This window comes from Musa acuminata, chromosome BXJ3-6, assembly GCF_036884655.1.
Source record: "Musa acuminata AAA Group cultivar baxijiao chromosome BXJ3-6, Cavendish_Baxijiao_AAA, whole genome shotgun sequence".
Lineage (NCBI taxonomy): Eukaryota > Viridiplantae > Streptophyta > Magnoliopsida > Zingiberales > Musaceae > Musa > Musa acuminata.
The window spans coordinates 22,509,642-22,532,744 of NC_088354.1; the positions used below are offsets into that span (position 1 = coordinate 22,509,642).

Sequence of the window (23,103 nt, forward strand, 5' to 3'; positions counted from 1 at the left end):
CACTTATCACAACTTTTACACTCGATGATGATGCTTTGTGTGCACCTCACATTAAAAGAAACCTCATTTTCGTTTTTCAATTCTGTAAACAAAATAATACATCCATTGAATTCTTTCCTAATTTTTTTCTTATCAAGGATTTGAGCACGGGGGCATCTTTAGTCCAGGGCCAGATCAAAGACAACATTTATGAGTGGCCATCCACTTCACAAATTACCCTACCTACTGCTCACTCTTCAGTCGCAGCTCCGGTTGATATATGGCATTGTTGTCTTGGTCATCCCTCCCTTTTTATCCAGCAAAAATTACTTTTTCGTTATTCTCTTCCTACCTTGAAAATCAATAGCATTGTCAATCATTGCGATGCTTTTCTTTGCAATAAAAGTCATAAACTGTCTTTTAGGACAACCTCCATTTCTTGCTCTAAACCATTTGAAATCATTTATACCGACGTGTGGGGCCCTGCCCCAATTCCTTCTTTTGACAAGTTTCATTTTTATGTCATTTTTTAGACTATTTTACTAAGTACACATGGTTATATCCTCTCCACCATAAGTCTAATGTTTCCATAGTATTTACCAACTTTCGGAAGTTGATCGAGAATTTTTTTCAATCTTCCATTAAAACAGTTTACTCTCATGACGGAGGCGAATATCAAGCCCTCACATCCTATCTCTCCGCTTGTGGTATACAACACCTCAAGTCACCCCCACATACTCCCCAATTGGTTTGCTCTGCCGAACGCAAACATTAGCATATCGTTGAAATTGGTCTCTCCCTTCTACATCAAGCATCCATGCCACCATCTTTTTTGTCAGTAGATTTTCAAACTGCAGTTTATCTCATTAATCGTATACTCACTCCAGTTTTACAATACCAGTTACCATTTGAAAAATTATTCCACAAGTTTCCAAATCTTCATAAACTCAAAGTTTTTTACTGTTTATGTTATCCATGGCTCCGTCTCTATGCCTCACATAAGCTAACACCACGACCTAAGCCTTGTACTTTTATAGGATACTCTCTTGAACATATGCTTTTCATTGCTATGAACCCCAAACTAAAAAAGTCTTTATATCACGTCATATTATTTTTAAGGAGTCTATCTTTCCTTTTCAAAACAATCATACTATGCAGGCTACTCCGATAAACATACATCACTAGAATATCCCTCCGATCTCATTACACGAACCTCCAATGACACCATACAGTCCTTACCCTCAAGATCCACATACTACTATTACTCTAGTTCAACAGCTTCTCACTCCCTTTATTTCTCCACTCCCTTCCTCACAAGTTTCCCCTATTAATGAAGTAATACCATCGGCAACATTGCCACTAGCTTTACCTTCTCCTAGACCTAGTGACATTGTCGTGCTGACGGTTGGCCCGGTCCATGATAGTGACTCACCCTCGGCTATACCACCAACACAATCTACCACTTCCATCCCCCCTAGACATCCAATGACAACACGCTCCAAAAGCGGTATTTTCAAACCACGTCAAGTCCTTGACTTGCATGCTATAACAAGTTCCTCTACTAAGGCCAGTGAACCTACTATAATCACTCAAGCTCAAAAATCTTCTCACTAACGTAAAGCCATATGTGACTAATATGATGCTCTCCTCCATAACTCTACATGGACTTTAGTACCCTTTCATCACACACAAAATATTATCGGGTGTAAATGGGTCTTTCAAATTAAGCGGAACCCAGACGGATTCGTTGCCATATATAAAGCATGTCTAGTCGCCAAAGGGTTTCATCAACGACCTGGTGTCGACTTCACAAAGACATTTAGTCCCATTGTTAAACCCACAACAATCCGTCTTATCCTGAGTTTGGCCATCTCAAAGGGCTGGCACATACGATAATTGGATGTTAACAATTCTTTTTTACAGGGGTCACTTACTGAAGATGTCTTTATGCAGCAATCTCCTGGTTTTGTTCATCCTTAGTATCCGAGGCATGTCTGCAAACTTCAAAAAGCTATTTATGGACTTCGTCAAACTCCAAGGGCTTGGTATACTGAGCTTGGCTCGTTTTTTACTTCAATTAGCTTCATCTATTCCAAGTTTGATACCTCATTATTCATTTGTCAACACAATGGAAGCATAATATATCTTTTAGTATATGTGGATGATATTATTGTCATAGGAAATGATCCTTTGAAGACTCAAGCATTTTGAAAGCACTTGGTCGATCGATTCTCCCTCAAAGATCTAAGAACTTTAAGCTACTTTTTGGGAGTGGAAGCAACATTTACATCTTCATGTCTCTTCCTATCATAAAGAAAGTATATTCAAGATTTATTATTAAAGACAAATATGTAGGATGCGAAAGAAGTTACAACTCCTCTCTCTACCAGTGAATCACTTAAATTATGTGATGAAAGTCTTACTACAGATTCGACTCAATATCGACAAGTCCTTGGCTCCTTATAGTACTTAGCTCTCACCCGGCTAGATATCTCATTTGCCGTCAATAAATTATCGCAATTCATGCATCGACCATCTATTACGCATCGGTCTGCGGTCAAACAAATTTTGCGGTATCTTAAAGGGACTCTTAATCATGACATTTTTCTTCGCAAAAATACTTCACTCCATCTCCATACCTTTGCTGATGCTGATTGGGCAGGGAACTTTGATGATAGAACATCTACATCAGGGTACATTGTCTTTCTTGGAGCTACTCCAATCAGTTGGAGTTCTAAAAAACAAAAGACGGTTGCACGATCTACAACTGAAACTAAATACCGTGCCATCGCCACCATCGCTGCTGAACTCAATTGAGTCACAAATCTGCTTAAGGAACTCAATGTCAACTCTATGGTTATTCCTATAGTATATTGTGATAATATTGGAGCTACCTACTTATGTGCCAATCCAGTGTTTCATTCCCGTATGAAACACATTACCATCGACTTCCACTTCGTGCGAGATCAAGTTGTCAGACATCAACTCCGTGTTTCTCATGTACATATAGCTGATCAACTAGCAGACTTACTAACAAAGCCTCTCGCCCACAAATTATTTTCATCTTATCGGTCCAAGATCGACATCCTTGATGGAAGCTCAATCTTGCGGAGGCAGGGGCATGATAAGCAGATAAGATTTCCTCAAGGTAGTTAAGGAAATCTATAAGCAGTTGAGAAAAATCCTCCATGAATGTGTATAAATAGCTATCAAGAGCTTACTATCTAAATGAACTATGCAATTACATCTCATACATTTCATAGTTTCTTCTACGATTTCTATCTTTCTATCTTCTTTGTTTAATTCTTAACAACTTCTTCAATCAATCTCCTTATTAGTGTTAAGCTGTGGAGATAAGAATAAGTTAATTATCTCATCTACTCAGGTCGGAAAGGTATTCTATAATTTAAGAAAATAGTATCTTGAGATTAATTACATCAACAAAATGACCAATCTGAAAACCTATCTCAAGAAAATGATGTTTGAGAAAAAATTCCTGGTTTTTACCTTGCAAACCCGTCAATCTCTCTCATCTGAGTCTCAACAAGCAACCAAAGGTGACACTAGTGGACAAAACCTAACTCTAAGAAAGAAGAAGAAGAAGAAGAGGGCAAATTGGCAACCTTGTATGGTTGGAGTGTCGCTTTTAATGCATGCCCTGTGTTCAAGTTTGAATTGAGTGTCACTCGTAAGAATATCGCTATCTATGTGGCATAATAAAATGGATGGATTGGCCCAATGCATGTGAGTCAGTCCTTTACCATATATATAAATATATATATATATATAAATATATATATATATATATATATATATATATATATATATATATATATATATATATATATATAAAGATCTGATTTAATTGTCCACCAATAACTGTAATGGAATGCATGACTTTTTAAAAAGCTAAAACATGCTGATGATTGATATGGATGGATCAAAAAAATACGTGCAAGATCGATAAAAGAGAGCTTTGTCTTACATAAAAGACTTTGAAAGTAATATTTATCTATTTAGATAACAATGAAATTCGAGTCAATTCAATGCTGAAAATGCGTTTGAATCCAATAATGTTGTCCGAAATCCTTTTAGCCAATCAAAATATCATTTTTCACGTTGTCAAATTTGGTGTTTTCATTCTGACAATTGTCTTCATACTTTTGATGTGATAGCTTACTACAATTCTCAATAATATAGAATGTTTTTGCACCAGCGATTTTTGAGATGGCCTAAAAATCTGTATTTATTTATTTTTCACACAAAAGTTAGTTGTTCTTCAAAATCTCATAATTTGTAAATTGAAAGAGGAAAAAACAATAATAAACCTTGCAATATAGCAGTTAAAATGGGATGTGTGGTAAACCACACATGAATTATAATCTTTGGGATGTCGACAGAAATATATCGTTCCAACCATTTGCCTGTCATGTATTTTTATTTTTCAATAATATCATATATGGTGTAATAATAATGTGGATTATCAGAAATTACTCTTTGTCATGCTTAATAAAATTATTCTTATAATAATTTTTTTTTAATATAATACATGTAAAATATATTAAATCCACGGTTGGACTAATTGATTTATGGGTTCAACCAACGACACAATAAATCGAGACTTGTTCGGATCGTTGTTTATTCCAAGTTCTGATTATCCATAATATAAATTTGAAGTCTTCAAATAAATAGATAAATGACCTTTGACCGTCAAGCTTCTGTTTAACTGTGAAGGCAACGTGTTTGCCAAATTTCGTGCTACATACTTTTTTCTTTTTTTATAATTATTTTTAATTTTTTCTAATTTAATTTAAAATTGTAATAATGGTAAGAGACAACTTTGCCGTTTGGTGATCGCATCAGCCCGCTCCAGCTATTGTTTCTCCTCCTCCAAGGTGCGAGCGAGGTGCAGTGCTCTTCTCTCCTCTCCTCTCCTCTCGCGCCTCCTCCCCACTCATCGTCGCCGGAGAGAATGGAAGTCCGCCGGAGGCTACCATCGCGGCCCCCCTCTGTCGTCGCCCCCTCCCCCTTTCGCGACGGAGGAGCCTGTCGCCCCCCCTCCTCGTCCCCCGCCGTCCCCCGGCTCCAGGCGTCGGACGCCCTCCCCCTCCCTATCCGGCACACCAACCTCCTCTTCTCCGCCCTCTTCGTCGGCTCTCTCGTTTTCCTCATGCGCCGTTGGCGCGAGAAGGTCCGATGCTCCACCCCGCTCCACCTCCTCGGCCTCTCCGAGATCCTCGCCATCGTCGGCCTCATCGCCTCCCTCATCTACCTCCTCAGCTTCTTTGGCATCGCCTTCGTCCAGTCCATCGTCTCCTCCCACGACGAGGAGGACGACTTCCTCCTCTCCGGCGCCGCCCCCGATTCTGCCCCCTCTCCTGCCCCCATTTGCCCACTTCTCTCCACGGATGGAACCATCTCCTCTCAGAGGAACCTGGAGATCACTGCCGATGACGAGGATATTGTCTCCTCCGTGGTCTCCGGGAAGATCCCATCTTATGTCCTCGAGTCCAGGCTCGGCGATTGCAGGAGGGCCGCGGGGATCCGTCGGGAGGCCCTCAGGAGGATCACCGGAAGGACTTTGGAGGGGTTGCCGCTCGATGGTTTGGACTACGCGTCGATCTTGGGACAGTGCTGCGAGCTCCCGGTGGGGTATGTTCAACTGCCGGTGGGGATCGCGGGGCCTTTGGTACTTGACGGAAGGGAATACCATGTGCCGATGGCGACCACAGAGGGATGCCTGGTGGCCAGCACCAACAGGGGTTGCAAGGCAATCGCAGAATCCGGAGGGGCCACGAGCGTGGTGCTGAGGGACGGCATGACTAGGGCACCTGCCGTGAGACTCCCGACGGCAAGGAGGGCCGCTGATCTCAAGGCCTTTTTGGAGGATCCCAACAACTTCGAGACCATCGCCTTGGTGTTCAACAGGTACTCGTTCTTAGTCGCTTTCTAGTTTTAGTTGTAGAGGGGGAAATGGTGATTAAGGTATCGAGAATATTGTTCTGCATTAGGATCTCGTTTATATCAAATGGCCGTAGATTGATTTGGTTAAAGTTAAATATTGCTTTGCGGTTACTTTTGCAGCTCCCTAATCCATGGAAAAGTTAGCTTTGGCCTTGGAAGTGTTCATTTTGGTTCTGTTTAATATGGTTGATTGTTATTTTGCCAGTCTGGCGATGCGCTTGTTGTAGATTTTAGTCCTTGTGGGGGGACAAAAAAGAAGAGGAGCTTTTGTTCTGTAACAATCATATCATGGTGTTTGTTAACCTCTTGCATTTTTGGTGTTGCAACTCTTTTCTGTTCCATGCTTGTGTTATCTTTCTGCATTCATTGTTTTTGAAAGTCATGTTTCAAGGAAAAAAATTCACCATTTTCCTACTTGCAAGTGTTCATTTCGGTTCTGTTTAATACGGCTGATTGTTATTTTTGCCAGTCCGACGATGAGCTTGTTGTGGATTTTAGTCCTTGTGGGGGAAAAAATGCGGAGCTTTTGTTCTGTTACAATCATATCATGGTGTTTGTTAACCGCTTGCTTTTTTTATGTTGCAATTCTTTTATGTTCCATGCTTTTGTTATTTTTCTGCATTCAATGTTTTTGATAGTCATGTTTCAAGGGAAAAAATTCACCATTTCCCTACTATGGTCAGAGTTGTTATTGGACTTCCTTAACAGTGTTGTTTTTGACTGACGCATGTTTTTGTAGTATATGGAAATCACATCTACTTAAAACGTAAAATTTTCTGCAGGTCTAGCAGATTTGGCAGGTTACAAGGAATCCACTGTGCCCTCGCTGGGAGGAACCTCTATATGAGATTCAGTTGCAGCACAGGAGATGCAATGGGGATGAACATGGTCTCCAAAGGTGTGCAAAATGTCTTGGACTACCTGCAGAATGACTTTGAGGACATGGACGTCATCAGCATCTCAGGTAAGACTTTTGCCACTGCCTAAGATTAACGAAATTGCTTTTGAGCTTGCCTATTTAATACTAATAGATTTATCAATGAATGAAGATCCCTATACTGGTTCTTAGTTCATGAGATGAACCATAAGTGAAGTACTTGTTAGACATTTAATCTGTTGTTTTTTTCCCTTTTTTTTGGGAATTGACCATTGAGATTCTTGTTTCCTTGTGAAATGTTGCCATTTTTTTGTTATTTTTCTGCTGTGAATTGGAAGTCTCCATCATTTCTGTTTGTTGATGTCCATTCCTTACCAAGAACTTCCACTGAGTAGATGCTAACTCTCATGTGGCCGATCAATGCTTCATTTGCAAAATTGGCCATTGTACTATCGCATATCTGCTTAATTAAATGTTGGGTTCATGCTTTGGAATTTAGCTATCGACTTTCAGCTAGTTATTACAAGGATTTAATTCTTACACGATCTTTCCATGGTAGAATATTTGTCATACTGGGATCAACCTTTCCATAGTAGACTTTTTATAACATATAAAAATCAGTCATTCAATGGTGGACTATCTTTGACATATTGAGATCAAAAATATTTTTTTGAATGGTTGTGGCATGTCTAACCATTAGAGTAAAATGTACATGTAACATGTACACAAATGACATGCTGCCTAGTCTAGCCGGTCGATGATGGACTTGGGTCCCTGTCGGTCCCATTTCGTTTCTTGGTAACTTCCATGAATGTCACATGAATAGCCATTACCAGCACATTCATGAACACTCTGCATGATTATAAATATGTTGGTGTGATTTAAGAGAAGCCAAACCATGTAGCTACCAATGTTTGTATCATTCACTTCAAGCAATTATGGTTGATGCAAAATTGGGTTAAGAGAGGACTAGTTCACCTGTGTCAATTGAACTTGCTTGTCTGCTTAGTAGGAGATATTAAACTTTGTGTTTTGTAATGCTTCTCTTGGCACTGATCAGGTAATTTTTGCTCGGACAAGAAGCCTGCTGCAGTGAATTGGATTGAAGGACGGGGTAAATCGGTGGTCTGTGAGGCAATCATCAAGGAGGAGGTGGTAAGGAAGGTTTTGAAGACCAATATACCTGCATTAGTGGAACTCAACACGATCAAGAACCTTGCTGGCTCAGCCATAGCTGGATCTCTTGGGGGCTTCAATGCTCAAGCTAGCAACGTTGTGTCTGCCATCTACATAGCCACTGGCCAAGATCCAGCTCAGAATGTGGAGAGTTCACACTGTATCACCATGATGGAAGCTGTGAATGATGGAAAGGATCTTCACATCTCTGTGACCATGCCATCCATTGAGGTAATATTGACATATCAATCTCATTGGTTTATTAAGCAGATTTATCTTGTTTAACATCGCTTCTGTTTATTCATACACCATGATATATATATATATATATATATATATATATATATATATATATACGAGGCGATGCGACGTCGCCACGTGGCCCTGCGTGGGAGAAGGAAAAGGCGACGTCGCCTTTATATATATATATATATATATATATACACCGAACGATATACTGCTCGGTATACAGTTTCGTACCGTACCGAACGAACGTTGAAACTCCGGTACGGTACGAAATTGCTTACCTTGATTTATGTTACATATTTTACTCTCTCATAGCTAAACTATTATGATAATCACTTTTTATGTTGTGGGTATAGACTTTTGATCTGTGTCTTGATCCATGTTCTCTCTCTTAACTTTTATTTTGAGTCCTTTTCTTTTTCTTTACAGTGACTAAATTAATTGGTCAAGTTGTTTAAGATTGGCTTAAACTTCTATTCACATCTTAATTTTGTCTATTAGGTGGCTGTCAGGCATATTGATTACCAGAGATTTGGGTACTTGCGAGATCAATGTAGCCCCAATCAGTTAGCTTTGTATACAATGGAACTTTAAACATAAATTTGCTAAGACAAGTCTTTAATAGGCCATTCTGGTATTTTGATGGCCATATGAATCCCACAGGCTTGTAGGAATCATTCTTTCTTAATTTATGTATTATAGCAATGAGGAGATAGGTTCTGTATTAATAAGACCACAAGACGACTCAATAGACCATGTTCTCAAACAAATACTCCACATATTTCCTTAATTTGATTTACATGATGAGCTGTAGAGCTGATGTGTGGTCCTGCTTGTCATTTTTCAAACAACCACTCGTCATCTTGCAGACATGTTTCTCATCTTTCTTCTGTGATCATTGTTAAATGACCTAATTCAAATGTACGGGTATATCCAGAGGTTAGCTGGTATCATGTGAACGAGAAGTTCATACTGTTTTCTTTTTTATACAGGTTGGCACAGTTGGAGGTGGGACTCAACTTGCTTCCCAGGCTGCCTGCTTGGACCTACTTGGTGTGAAGGGTGCAAGCTTGGAGTCTCCTGGTGCAAATGCCAGACGCCTCGCCACTGTCGTGGCCGGTGCAGTTCTGGCTGGGGAGCTGTCTCTCCTCTCAGCTCTTGCAGCTGGCCAACTTGTGATGAGTCATATGAAGTACAACAGATCCAGCAAAGATTTCTCCAAGGCTGCCTGCTGAAATTCTTCTAGAATGGCTTTTCTAAGGATGAACAAAGGTTTTTAAAGGAAACAACAGCAAAGAAAAAAATCTGATGAAAAGAAGCTATCGGATGTTATCTCTTGGTTTTTGTGGGTTCTTCCATTTCTTCTAAGCTGTTCCTTAGGATGGCCTTTGCAGGCTACTGTTGCATTCAAGTGACTCCCTTTGCTGTACCATTTTCTTATTAACAATTCTGTCATGCATGTAATTTTTATTTGTGTTGGATAATGTGAGAACTCGGAAAGGTTTCTAAACACAGTATTTAACTCTGATATAATTATCATTATTTCAAGGTCTAATCTCAACAAAAAAAATTTCCAATTGTTGCTATCAAATATGATACATATGTGGAGATGATAAACTTAAGTTTTATTACTTAATGATCACTTGATTCTTTTGTTTTTTTCTTTTTTGTTAAATTTGATATGTGGTTTCCATCAAATTAAAGTTCCATGGTTATTATATCTCTTACCTGTTCTCAGAAAATGAACAAAACTATCCTTCATTTCATCTTGACATAGCCAAGTCTTATGTGATTCAAGACAGGTCTTATTGATTCAAGTATATGTAGCATGTCATCTATAATCTTATTCCAATATATCTAGTGTGGCTTCCTCATAAGTGAATATTAGCAGAGACCATATGATCTTTGATTCTATATTATATTGGAAGCTTCTCACTAATCCTAAATGGTAGTGCAATCTTGACTAAATAGAATTTCGAATTCTTATTGAAATTCTTATTGAGATTTGATTCATAGTTATCTATCTAGATAGTTATCATGATCTAATAGTTATATGATTAAATAGGACCGTAGTTCATGAAGTAAGGAATATAGAGAGTGTGTGCATTTGGTATCTTATAAGTGTTCTTGTCAATCCTCCTACTACATCAGTTTTCTTAAGTCAAAAGGATTCTTTTTACTCGTATTATTCTGTTTTTTTCTTGCTCCTTCATCCCCAACATTTGTGGTATCAGAGCCTAGTTTCAATCTGAACTGGGCATTATGACTTTTAATGACAATTACATGTCTCAACTCCTTATCCCAATCTTCTTGGGCAAAAGCTATGAATTTTGAAGTATTAAGATAAAGACTCTATTCAAGTCTCAAGATCTTTGGGACTTAATAGAGAATGGATAAGTGGATCCAGATGACAAAATCAGGCTGAGGAAGAATAGAAAGGACTCAAAGGATAGAGAATGGATATGCGGATCCAGATGACGAAATCAGGCTGAGGGAGAATAGAAAGAAGGACTCAAATGCATTGTTCTTCATTCAACAAGCTGTACATGAGACGATCTTCTCAAGAATTGTAGCAGCGACAACCTCAAAGCAAGCTTGGTTGATACTTCAAAATGAATTTCAAGGCTCATCAAGGGTGATTACGATAAAACTTCAAACCCTCCGTCATGAGTTTGAAATTTTGTTCATGAAAAGCAATGAATCGGTACAAGATTTTCTTTCTCGAGTGACTGAAATTGTTAGTCAAATGAAATCTTATGGTGAACATCTTTCTGATCATATAATTGTTGCAAAAGTTTTGAGAAGTTTAACTCCGAAATTTGATCATGTTGTTGCCGCAATTGAGGAGTCAAAAGATTTATCTACATATTCATTTGATGAACTAATGGTTTTCTTGCAAGCACATGAAGTAAGGTTGAACAGGTCATTTGAAGAAAAAACATTTCAGGTTAAAGGGGAGTCTTCTACTTCAAAAGAAGACAAAAAATCAGCAGGAAGAGGACGTGGCAGAGGAGAATTTCGTGGTAGAGGAAATGGAAGAGGAAGAGGACACTTTGATGGGCATGATGAATAAGGGCAATCAAATTATGATAAAAAAAATTACAAGAGTGAAATTAAATGTCACTACTGTAAAAAGTTTGGTTAAATGAAGGTAGATTGCTAGAAAAGAGAAAAGCAAGCAAGCTATATGGAGGAAAATGAAGAAAATAGTAAGTTGTTTATGACTCATTCATAAGTTCATGATATCTCAAATGATATTTAGTTTTTAGATAATGGATGTTCTAATCATATGTCAGGCATAAAATCAATATTTTGTTCCTATTTTATCACATAATTTGTTGATAATGTTTTTTTTGTTCCTATTTTATCATTGAGTATTGGACAATTGATAGATGCTGGATATTCAATAATATTTGATGATGGTTCATGCACTATTAAAGATAAAAAATCTGGTTTGATTATAGTAAATATTTGCATGATGTAAAACAAGATATTTTCACTTGATGTGTCAAATATTGAGAGGTATGCACTTGCCGTAACTTAAAAGAATGAGTCTAGTTTATGACATTTAAGATATAAACACCTTAACATTAAAGGTTTAAGGTTGTTAAGTCAAAAATGAATGGTTTTCGTATTGCCCAAGATTAATACACTTGATGTATGTGAAGGATGTATTTATGGCAAACAAAGTAAAAAATCATTTTCTATTGGAAAAGCATGGAGAACATCTAATTGTCTTGAATTAATTCATGCTAACTTATGTGGACCTATAAATAAAAAATCATTTGGTGGTAGTCAATATTTTTTATTGTTTACTGATGATTATAGTCGCATGAGATGGGTATATTTTTTGAAATTGAAATATGAAACATTTGATAATTTTTGAATATTCAAGGCACTTGTAGAAAGACAAAGTGGTAGATATATAAAAACACTTCAGACAAATAGAGGTGGTGAATTTTTATCTAATGAGTTTAATTCTTTTTGTGAAGAAAATGATATTCACAGAGAATTGACAACACCATATACACCGGAGCAAAATGGTGTAGCTGGTAAGAATCGAACTGTCATTGAAATGGCAAGAAGTTTGCTTAAAGGAAAATATCTTTCAAATCAATTTTGGGCAGAAGCAATTACAACAGTAGTTTATTTGTTGAATATTTCACCAACAAAGGTTGTTATGAATCGAACTCCTTTTGAGGCTTGGTATGGTATGAAACCAAGTGTTAGATATCTAAGAATTTTTGGTTGTGTTGCTTATGCTTTGGTGAATTCACAAAATCATCATAAGCTTGATGAAAAATCTGAAAAATATATTTTAATTAGTTATTCCTTATAATCGAAAGCATATCGATTATATAACCCTATTAGTGGCAAAGTTATTATTAACAAAAATATTATGTTTGATGAAAGGGCAAATTGGAATTGGGAGACCAATAAAGGTGGAACACAAATGCAGATTCCAGTAGAACTAGACACTCCGCAGAATCAAGTGACAGATCCTGCTCCAATAAGTTCATCGTCAACCTCACCCAATAGCAGTTCAAATTCTGATTCCTCATATGAAACCCCTCCAAGAAATTTCAGATCACTGACAGAAATTTATAACTCAACATTTTGTTGGGAAATCTTGGGGGCGACATCAGATGCGCAGCGGAAGAACAAGAAAAACAAAATCCCCGATTCCCAAAGAGATGTTCGTCGCCATGCGAAAATTGATACGTAAAATCCGTGAAACTGGAAAAACTACGTATAGAATATATTACGTTACCTAGGGAGATCATATATCCCTATTTCCTTGCAGATCCTTGGGAGAGGGTGAAGGAGGTCAAGCGTCCTCCTCTCTAGCGGTGATTCACACAGCAGGGCTGCGATGACGCTCCTCAAAACTCCAGGCCTGTTCTAAGGTGGAGAGGGGAAGGAGAATAGGAGAGGCAAGCAAAGGCTCTAGCCTTTGAGGCTCTGAATCTCTCCTATTTATAGAGGTCTCCTATTAAACCCTAATGGATCCTCACCTAGTGGGTATTAAATCTGCATCCAATAACCCAAGCCTTTTAGATTAGTAGATCTCTATCCAATAATCTCTCATGGGCTCTTATTGGATCCCGTCCATGGGATCCAATAATTCAGGGGCTTATTAGATATCCAATAAGACAAGGGCTCTATCAGATATCTCATATCCGAACCTCTACTCATTGCAATGCCTACCATATGTGTGTGACCCTCTAGACCCAATATCGAGCTGGCCGTGAGTCATACCTGTCAGAACTCCTTCTAACTCAATGAATTATTATCTCTGTAATAATTCACTCGATTCATCGACTACGGACGTACTAGGCCACTACGCCGTAGTCCCCATACGATACAAGGGAATCCAATCCATTGGACCTATCTGTCCTCAATTATTATGACCTCGGTTCACTAAGCGCAGATGATTTCTCATCCGTTGAATTTTTCTCTCATTTGAGAGTGATTTGGTCACACATTTCATATGTCACAATATTAGTTAACCCACTAGATTTGTCAGCTGTCTCCTTTGCTTTCCGGTTCCTGTTGAATGGTACCACTAATATGTCAAAGATTCTACTTTTGGAATTCTTTGACTACATATTTAAATTATATCTTCGTCCGCATGTTACAGGAGCTGCACTTCAAGTATTTCTAATCCCTATGGTTCCAAATTTCAAGAACAAAATATTCTTGCTACGAAGAGAAAGTCTGCTTCTTACAAATTAATTATCAGGCTTAGTTCATCATAAATTGTTTATTTCAAAAATATTTTGGGTTTAACTTCAGATATCATGCCTATCTAAAAGTTTCTTTTGCACATTCTTGAGATATGTGGAAGAGGAGATGGCGAGCTGGCGAAGAAGGCTGGGGAACCTGAGAACGTTCGTAGGGAACGCGACGGGCGGCCTCCGAGGCGGAGCCAACCTAGCCTCGTGGGTGGTGGCGGGCACCTTGACAGACTTCCTCTGGGTGGTGGCGGGCCTATCTAAAAGTTTCTTTTGCACATTCTTGCATTTGAATGGCAACCCACAGATCTCTATTTTCCTTTGCTAGAATCAACCTCTATGAGTTAATCATCATCACATATACACTTTTGTTCCAGAGGCAGCATGTCGATCTTCAGGATCCTGCAGCAGTGGTAACATTGCCAGGTTGGTCGTAGGTGGCTACATCATATTAGTATATACACTCCTAACTCAGATGAGTTGATTCTCCAAGGCTCTAGAATTATACACCGAATACTCTATGGATAATCTGACCTAACCTGAAGCTTTACTTTTTTTTTTTTTCCATGTTGATAATGCTTTCATGTCACCATAATAGGACCTCCATATAGAAATTGGTTTTCCAAAATAAGTTGATTTCGGTGAGCAGAAGCTTGATGCAAATTCTCAATAGATGACTATGCTCTTATCTTTATAATAAAAAATGACTAGCTGGTGTAGGCATGTTTGCTTCCACTGATTCTGCTTGCATTTATTTATATGTCAACCCCATAATAGTATGATTAAATATATATATATATATACAAATATATATATATATATATACATATATATATATATACAAATATATATACATACATACATATATATATATATATATATATATATATATACATATATACATATATATATATATATATACAAATTTACATGCTTATCTGAGTGGTCCTGGTTCTTTCCAATTAATGAAGTTATCAATTGATCTTTTCTGAGGATGTCTGGTTTTCACAGATATTAGAAGACAACTAAGATGTAACAATGTCAAAATTCACAAGTGCCTCCCAGGAACAATAATCTTAAAATGATTGCATCTTTGATCCATGTCCTTTAACTAATATTTATTTGCCTTGAAAACATTTTTCGTTTTTTTGCTTTTTGTACCAGTCCAACACAGCAATTAAAACGTGGGTATGGGTTTAGGACATTTTGTTATAAGCTTTTGTTTATTTTATTATGGCATCTTAGCTTTTCTAATGCATGGTATCCTGTCTAAAGCATCTATATCTGTTTTGCAAGTTATATGGCCATGCCGTATGGGCATGAATGTGTCAGTCTAATTGCTTCTTTAATAAAAGTTTTTACTCTTCTGGTGCTTCAGGAAAGGGCTGCTTTAGCCGCAGCTTCAGATCCTCACCGCTATGTTGAAAGAAGGAAACCCTCAGGAAACTGGTCTGATATATGACAAGAGAAAGGAAACCACGAAATCTGACAACCGATTCATCCGCAGACTTGCTTATTTCTAGTTAGAGAGTATATGCTCCTGTTTGACGACAATTAGATCTGATAGTTTCTTGAAGAGGACATTCTGGAGACTGCTTCTTGCTTAGCTTAAAGTTATTTTGTGGTAAGCGGCACAAAAATTGTTGCACAAGTATCTCCATATAGATTCATAAAATATATGTTGTTGTGTCAAGAAATAAAGGGAAACTTCTTGGTAGTCATTAAACACCCCTCTCGGTGTTCTTCCCTTTTCATGTGTGCATTTCTGCTCGTGAGGCATCTCGATTTCTATCTCATGCTCTGTGGATCTCTGTTGATGGATGTGTCTCCTCCGTTGATGGAGATGCTTATATGCCTGTCAAATCCTAGAACATCTTTTCCGGAAAAGAAAACATACCAAATACAGTCACAGGCCAACCCTTCTTTTGTACTCATTTGTGCAAATTGTCCCTACTCATCTGCTGCTACATGTGGTGCAGAGCCCCACATTGGATAAAACCCGTGAAGTTTCTGCTTACATCTGCTGCTATGAGTTTAGCCTCTTGCTCTACTGATTGCTATTTTGATTGGTGTTCATCCAAAAGGATGCAGGATTTCCACAACATGATTACTTTTAAACTGATTCTAAAGCTGCCAAGTTGGTGAAACTGGTTATTTCCATCGTCTTTCTTTTCGTAACAGTTGGCCTTACTAAATAAATCGCCCAAGTGCATAGCTGGGGGCCTTCAGTTCTGGGGATTGCATTACATCTCGTGATCATCTTGTTATCCATCTGTTTCTTCCACAGTAGGCACCAGTGATGATTGTGAAAACCATTCAGACCTAATAACATATGTTCATTCAGATGTGGTTTCTCCTCCTTTTTCGAGTGTGGTTAACTGGTAGAACAAACAAGTATCCAAATCCAGCGTGTGCTAATAACATATGTGGTTTCTCCTCCTTTTTTTTTTTTTTTTTCCGAGTGTGGTTAACTGTGGAACAAACCCAAGTATCCAAATCCCAGACATTGTATCATTGCCCATCATCAGGGATCAAACCAATGACGACCATCACTTTCCACCGGCGAGGTGGGTGAAGACAGCATGGGATAAGCGATAAGCTCGAAACCTACCTATCCTTCCACCTCACACATCACGATTCAGCTCCTCCCCTGGTTTTCAAGATCAGACTCAGACTCGTGGAAGCAGGTTTTCTTGTAGGCGGTCTCCTCAATCTCATCAAGGTGGGGTGACCTTATCACGATCGGATTTCATGATCACCCCCCCGTGGTGGGTGCTTGCCGACCCAGTCCACCCCTGCCAGCCGCAGCGTCCGCCGAATCGGCTCGCGCCAGGTAGCCGGGATCCCCGATTTTTCTATTTAAAGAGAAATGAAGGCCAACTCACGTCTCCTTCCACATAACTGTTTGTCTGGGCACGAGAAAGAGTTCCACCAGCCCCACATCAGCTCATGTGCTATCATTTCGAGCTCGTAAACAAAGCTCAGATCGGGTTTGCTTAAGCAATGATCAAAAAGCATCGGGTTAAAGTTGTGGAGATGTGGGATGGTGTGGTTGGATCGAGGAGCAGGACATGGGGCGGGCGATTGGCACGCACGCACGCACGCACATGGATTCCGACAAAAGACAAAGCGCCGCTCGCCGAGAATTATTTATTATAAGAAGCCAATCTGCTCCCACGCTTTCGGTCCATGAGATCATTAGTCGTTTATGTGGGTGCTGGAGCTGCGTCAACCTGCGTCGCGACACCGATCGCCATAGAGAGTCGAAGAGCAGCAACATGACGGCGTCGGGTAATTTCGTCGAACAGGTGGTTGGTTTGCCGAAGAAGTCGAGCTCAGAATTAACTTGGTGTGAAGATGGATGGATATATCAACTGGGAGTTGGGCTAACTCAGTAGCAGGTGTGCACGGTGGTTGTCAGAGTGAATAGTTGATGTGACACACAGGGGTTGGAATGGCCATCTCTTCAAGTTAAAGTCTCCACTTACTTGGCGTGTTCGAGTTCTTCGATCTGTCCTACTGCAGTTAGTTCTTCGACAAGAAAATCTTGTAGTCCTAACAACAATGTGATGTTGAGATAGATTGAGGTGGATAAATGGAACAAATGTGGTTCAAAATGATTGTCAAAATAAAGATTTTTTCGATGCAAATAGAGATGGCATCGGATGGAATCTTTATGTTCAAATTAGAATATATTTGTGAACTTGAGACTCGGATGAAGTGCGAAATGAGTCTTTCGAAGAGATATGCCCCATCAAATCATTCTCTAATATTAAAAATTAGATTATATAAATTGAGGATTAGGATTAAGTGAGAAACCTTTTTTTTTTTTTCTTCTTTTTTTAATTAGAAGATTGTCTATCACTTGCACAATAATACTATATTAACTAGACTAGGAATCTCTCATTTTATATGCATACAATACATTAAGTTCAATTCTGAAGCTAAAACCAAATCTAGCAACGAGAGCATCTGAAACCACACAAAATAGTTCCATCCACAAGCGTACATCGACACTATATCCAAGTACTACTGTGCTTACTTATATTTCACAGAGTCTATTGTGTGATTGAAGAAACCTAAGACAAAGCATGCATCTTCTCTGACCTGATCTGTTTGTTTATGTTTGATCTATTAGCTGACCATATATACCCCCATCCACATTAAAATACATATTACGGTTAATTCTAGTCAGTTGATAACGATATTTATAATTTAAATTTAATATTAATATATCCTTCAAAAATATTTATTATAAAAAAATATTTATTATATTTAAGATAACCCGTGCTATAAAAATCGAAGGTATAGAGGTCTATGATTGATCGACAATAAACATAAAAGAGACCATGGGTCCTATAAAAATTTAGGTGCCCATGAACCCTAAAATTAAGGAATATATCAAAATAGACAAAAAAATTAAAAATAAAACTAAGTTGCAATTTGTTGAATATCCCAAGTGGGCATACTTCCATATGACAGTTTTATTTTTTAAATACTTTAACATAAAAATATTAAAAAAACATGAAAGAACAAATAATTGATCAGATAATAAGGTATTTATTTATTTTAATTTTAATATAATTATAATTAATAATAGTTAATTTAAATATATTATATGAACCGAAGTTTTATATTTACACACATAAATTTCAAAATTTTGACAGCGATACACATAAATACATGTAATATTAATACACATATATATTTATAGGGGTAAATCTGGTAATTTAGCATATAAAGCACCATGGTGAATGAACTGGCTCCAGGCTGGAGATGGTGGGGCCACAGACCGGGGCCCCGGTCTCAGCCAATTAATGGGCACCCCCAAGGTGGAGGTTCTGCCGTTGGCACGCAGACGCAGGCGACACACTGCAACAGATAAGGTTGACCAAGTTCCAATGCCCGACCGACCTCCACGTGTCGGACAGCTGTATCGCCTGGGAGCGCCACCCTTAGACCCGCTGACTGCACGTGCCCCGTCCATCTTGACCCCGCAGTTGTCTCCCGGTCATCTTCTTCCTCCTCGGCGAGTTCACCTTCCTCAGTGATGCAAGTTTCATAGACAAGGAAAAGAAGGACCAACTTCTTTTGTGGGTTTGATTTCTTCTGCACGTAGTACTGCTGCTGCATGTAAGTGGGCAAAGTTACAAGGTTAAATCTGGTTCTTTCATGCAGAGATCACAAGGGAGCCCGCTCTGAGTTCATACGCTTATCTGCTGTGGGTCAAAGGCACTAATAGTCTCAACCACTACATGGTCCCAAGCTTGAGAATTCCATTTTGGAGTCTGCATGAGTCGGTACTTCTTTTCCTCTCAATGACGCAGCAGATGGGGCTATATTTCCCTGATATTGCAGGGGGCCAAAGTAGCCAGCATGATTGGTCAAAAGGAGCAGATGAAGCCAGACAAACCCAACCCAAATCTATATGGGAAGCCAAACCGTAAAAGAACAATGACCTTGTTGCACCCTGGGATTATTGCACCTTCAACCTTCAATCTGTTCTTTTGACTTGACATCGTAGGATACAGGTACTGGCTAACCTATATAATTATACTGTATGCATGCTTTTACAGGCACTATAGAAGTTATGGCTAAGTCCATATAATAGATAGTTACTATGTGAGAAAACTCTCTCTCTCTCTCTAATGATACTGTATGCATGCTTTACAGGCACTATAGAAGTTATGGCTAAGTCCATATAATAGACAGTTACTATGTGAGAAAACTCTCTCTCTCTCTCTCTCTCTAAGTATACCGTATGCATGCTTTTACAGGCACTATAGAAGTTATGGCTAAGTCCATGTAATAGATAGTTACTATGTGAGAAAACTCTCTCTCTCTCTCTCTCTCTCTCTCTCTTATGGCTAAGTCCATATAATAGACAGTTACTATGTGAGTAAACTCTCTCTCTCTCTCTCTCTCTCTCTCTCTCTTCGAAGCCATTTCATCTGCTTTCCAGACATTTTGTGCACAACCCCACCATCTTTTCCTTCTCTCAGAACCCACCTTCCTCCATCCAAAACTCAGCTCTGAGACCACCTTTCTGTCTGAGGAGGAGGACAGTAACGCAGATCCAGCATCATGCGTTCTGCTGCAAAGAATTCTTCGTGGCTTATGTTTGTTCTTGAAGGATCGGAGAAAGGAGCCGCTGGCTCTTGGGTGATTTCCTGGCTTTGCTGGACTAGATCTACCTCGATGTATTGATTTTTCCGCTGGAGATGAGATCTGTCTTGTGGGAAAAAGAGATCGTTTGTTATATAGCTCGGTCAGTGGTGCAATTAAGAGAGAAGGCCTCTGCTGATGGTCCTGGAGATTAAACTCATCTCGGTTAATTCTCGACTCTTTTGAAGTACGAATCTGAGTTGTTTTTTGTTTCTGAATATTACTGTAAGCGATTTAATCGGTGTAAAGCGCACTGAAACACCCTGGAGTCTATCCAAGAAGGAAGAAGAAGAAGAAAAATCTCATCTTTGGAGTTGGTTTGAGGGACAAAAGGTTAAAGCTTTGAATTCAAAAGCAAGAGAAGAGAATCTTTGAGAGCGAGGTGAAGAAGAGCGGAGAAGAGAAGCTGGCAAACAAGTGGTGGGAGAGAGTAGATGTGTCAGCGATGGCCGGGATGGAATCCGGAAGTGCAAGCGGCGGCGATGGAAGTTCTTCGCGCTACCTCCACCACCTCCTTCGCCCGCCGCAGCCGTCGACCCAAATCCCGCCGCAGGAATCCGAGCCCTCCACGGAGGAAAGCCCCAAGCTTTCCTCCGACCGTGGCGGCAGCGATCATCCGTCTGACTCCTCCCCGGCGGGCACTTCCGGGGGCCCTGTCCGCCGCCCCCGCGGCCGTCCCCCGGGCTCCAAGAACAAACCGAAGCCCCCGATCATAGTCACGCGCGACAGCCCCAACGCCCTCCGCTCCCACGTGATCGAGGTCGCCAGCGGGGCGGACGTCTTCGAGTGCGTATCCGAGTACTCTCGGCGACGGGGGCGGGGGGTCTCCGTCCTCAGCGGCACCGGCGCGGTAACCAACGTGGCCCTCCGCCAGCCCGGGGCGTCGCCGCCGGGGAGCATGGTGGCCACGCTCAGGGGCCGGTTCGAGATTCTGTCGCTGACGGGGACCGTCCTCCCGCCGCCGGCGCCTCCTGGCGCCAGCGGGTTGTCGGTGTTCTTGGCCGGAGGCCAGGGGCAGGTGATGGGAGGCAGCGTGGCGGGGCCGCTGGTGGCGACGGGTCCGGTGATGCTGATGGTGGCGTCCTTCGCCAATGCGGTATACGAGCGGCTGCCACTGGAAGGCGAGGAGGAGGAAGCAGCTGCCGCGCAGAGCCAGCAGCCGGCAGTGTCGCAGTCTTCGGGCGTTTCCGGAGGCGGCGGAGGCGGCGGAGACGGCGGTAGTGCTAGCGGCGCCGGCGGTGTTCCCTTCTATAACTTGAGTGGTAACATGGGGAGTTACCAGTTCCCAAGCGATGCTTTTGGATGGGGTGGTGGTGGGATTAGGCCACCTTTCTAATCCTTCATAGCTGAGACTTCATTGTTCTGCCGATTCATATCCATCGGTGTCAGAGAAAGAAGATTGACTCTTCTTGTTGATCTATGTTTGGCTGGAGAAATGGAAATGCTAAATAGATGAAGTCATTGCATCTCTTCTGCTGTCTCAAAAATAGATGAGATATTGAGACACAGAAATATCAAACTATCAGATGCATGATGGCAATGGAGAAGAAGAAGATAATATCACAGAGAAGTTGAAGACAATGAGAAGGCACAGAGGTTTCCAAGGTGAGTGGATTTGAAATCCATGCCTGCATGCTATTTCCAGTCTCGTGACTCGTTATCTTGTCTCTCTTGTTTTCACATCTTGTCTCTTCCTTCGTCCAATGTTATGAGATATGCAGCAACTGTATTCTGATATTGAGTTGCAGAGATTTCCTGTCTTCCATAACACAATGACTCCAATGTGTACCATAAGTGCATCAGCATTGCATTCTCAAGTACCGATTCAGTGGTGTTTACATCATGCGACCATGGAAGTCTTGAAGAAGAGGCTCAGCTCCCAAGCACTGGACCACGCTTTACATGCATGTGGACATCCTTTTGTGCTCTCTTGATTTGCCAGTTAACTAGTACACACTAAGCAGACAGATGTTAAACCCTGGACTGTTTCCAGTTACTGGTCAATGCGATAGGAGAGACCAGAGAGGGCCTTGATGAAGAGAGAGAGAGAGAGAGAGAGAGAGAGAGAGATGGTGATGCAGTGTTGTCGTTGTGCATGAAAGACAAACTCCATCGAAATGTTGATTGCAGGCTGACAGATACCCATCATCTGCTTTCATCTTTACCATCACTTAAAAAACATATGGTATTCTTTTTGGTAGTCTCAAGGATGAGTAGGTCTGAAATTGACTAAAGACAAACACCATAGTTACCTTGACAGACTACCTATTTACATGTGGTAACTCCTGTTTACGAAGTGTACTTCCATCATAGTTCTTATTGGTTCCATGAACTCGAAGGAAAAATATGGTATATGCTCCACTGTGGTCGTGTTTTCTTCATTGTGGAGCTGTCTGCTGACACAGTTGCATTAAAGAGTCATAGGCTTTGCTGGCCGAACAATTACTCCTCTAAGTTCATGTGATAACTCTTCATGTACACCTCTTGTTTGCTAGCGTCCGCCATGCATGCATGGGGACACACACACACACACACACTCTCTCTCTCTCTCTCTCTCTCGTGGATTTTCTAGTTTGAGAGGCTTTTGCACCTACAAGTGTTTGCTTTGAGATCTTCCTGCTCATTGTTGTCGACAACTTATTACCTTTATGTACGTTATAATCTAACATCAATTTAGCTGTTTCCTAATGCTCTTGAGATTATTGATCACCCAATCAGAACTTTTCTGATGGTATTAGAACGGATGGCAGATTGTGGGCACTTAAATGTTAATTGCATATAAGAGGGGCTATTAAAGTTCAGTATGTATACATCCTCTGCTACCCATGAAAACTATCTTTTGATTGGGTGTTTAAGCTCCTGAGATCGAATCTAGGTGTTCTTCTAGAAGAACAAGCCAGATTATCTGCAAGCCAATAGGCTATAGAATATAAAAAGGGTCCATGCCTTGTATGTAGAACA

The 23,103-nt window shown here is 40.1% G+C and overlaps 2 protein-coding genes across 2 annotated transcripts; both read left to right on the top strand.

Annotated features, from left to right (window-relative positions):
• Window positions 1-4,827: 4,827 nt before the first annotated feature.
• On the top strand, window positions 4,828-9,790 carry LOC135641785 (3-hydroxy-3-methylglutaryl-coenzyme A reductase 3-like). The gene is made up of 4 exons (XM_065157494.1): window positions 4,828-5,907; window positions 6,726-6,907; window positions 7,881-8,227; window positions 9,235-9,790. Exons 1-4 carry the CDS (start codon window positions 4,952-4,954, stop codon window positions 9,475-9,477), a joined length of 1,728 nt encoding a protein of 575 aa, XP_065013566.1. The 5' UTR covers window positions 4,828-4,951; the 3' UTR covers window positions 9,478-9,790.
• A 10,117-nt stretch (window positions 9,791-19,907) lies between these two features.
• LOC135640435 (AT-hook motif nuclear-localized protein 27-like) lies at window positions 19,908-21,970 on the top strand. The gene has a single exon (XM_065154862.1). It carries the CDS (start codon window positions 20,588-20,590, stop codon window positions 21,476-21,478), a length of 891 nt encoding a protein of 296 aa, XP_065010934.1. The 5' UTR covers window positions 19,908-20,587; the 3' UTR covers window positions 21,479-21,970.
• Window positions 21,971-23,103: the final 1,133 nt, after the last annotated feature.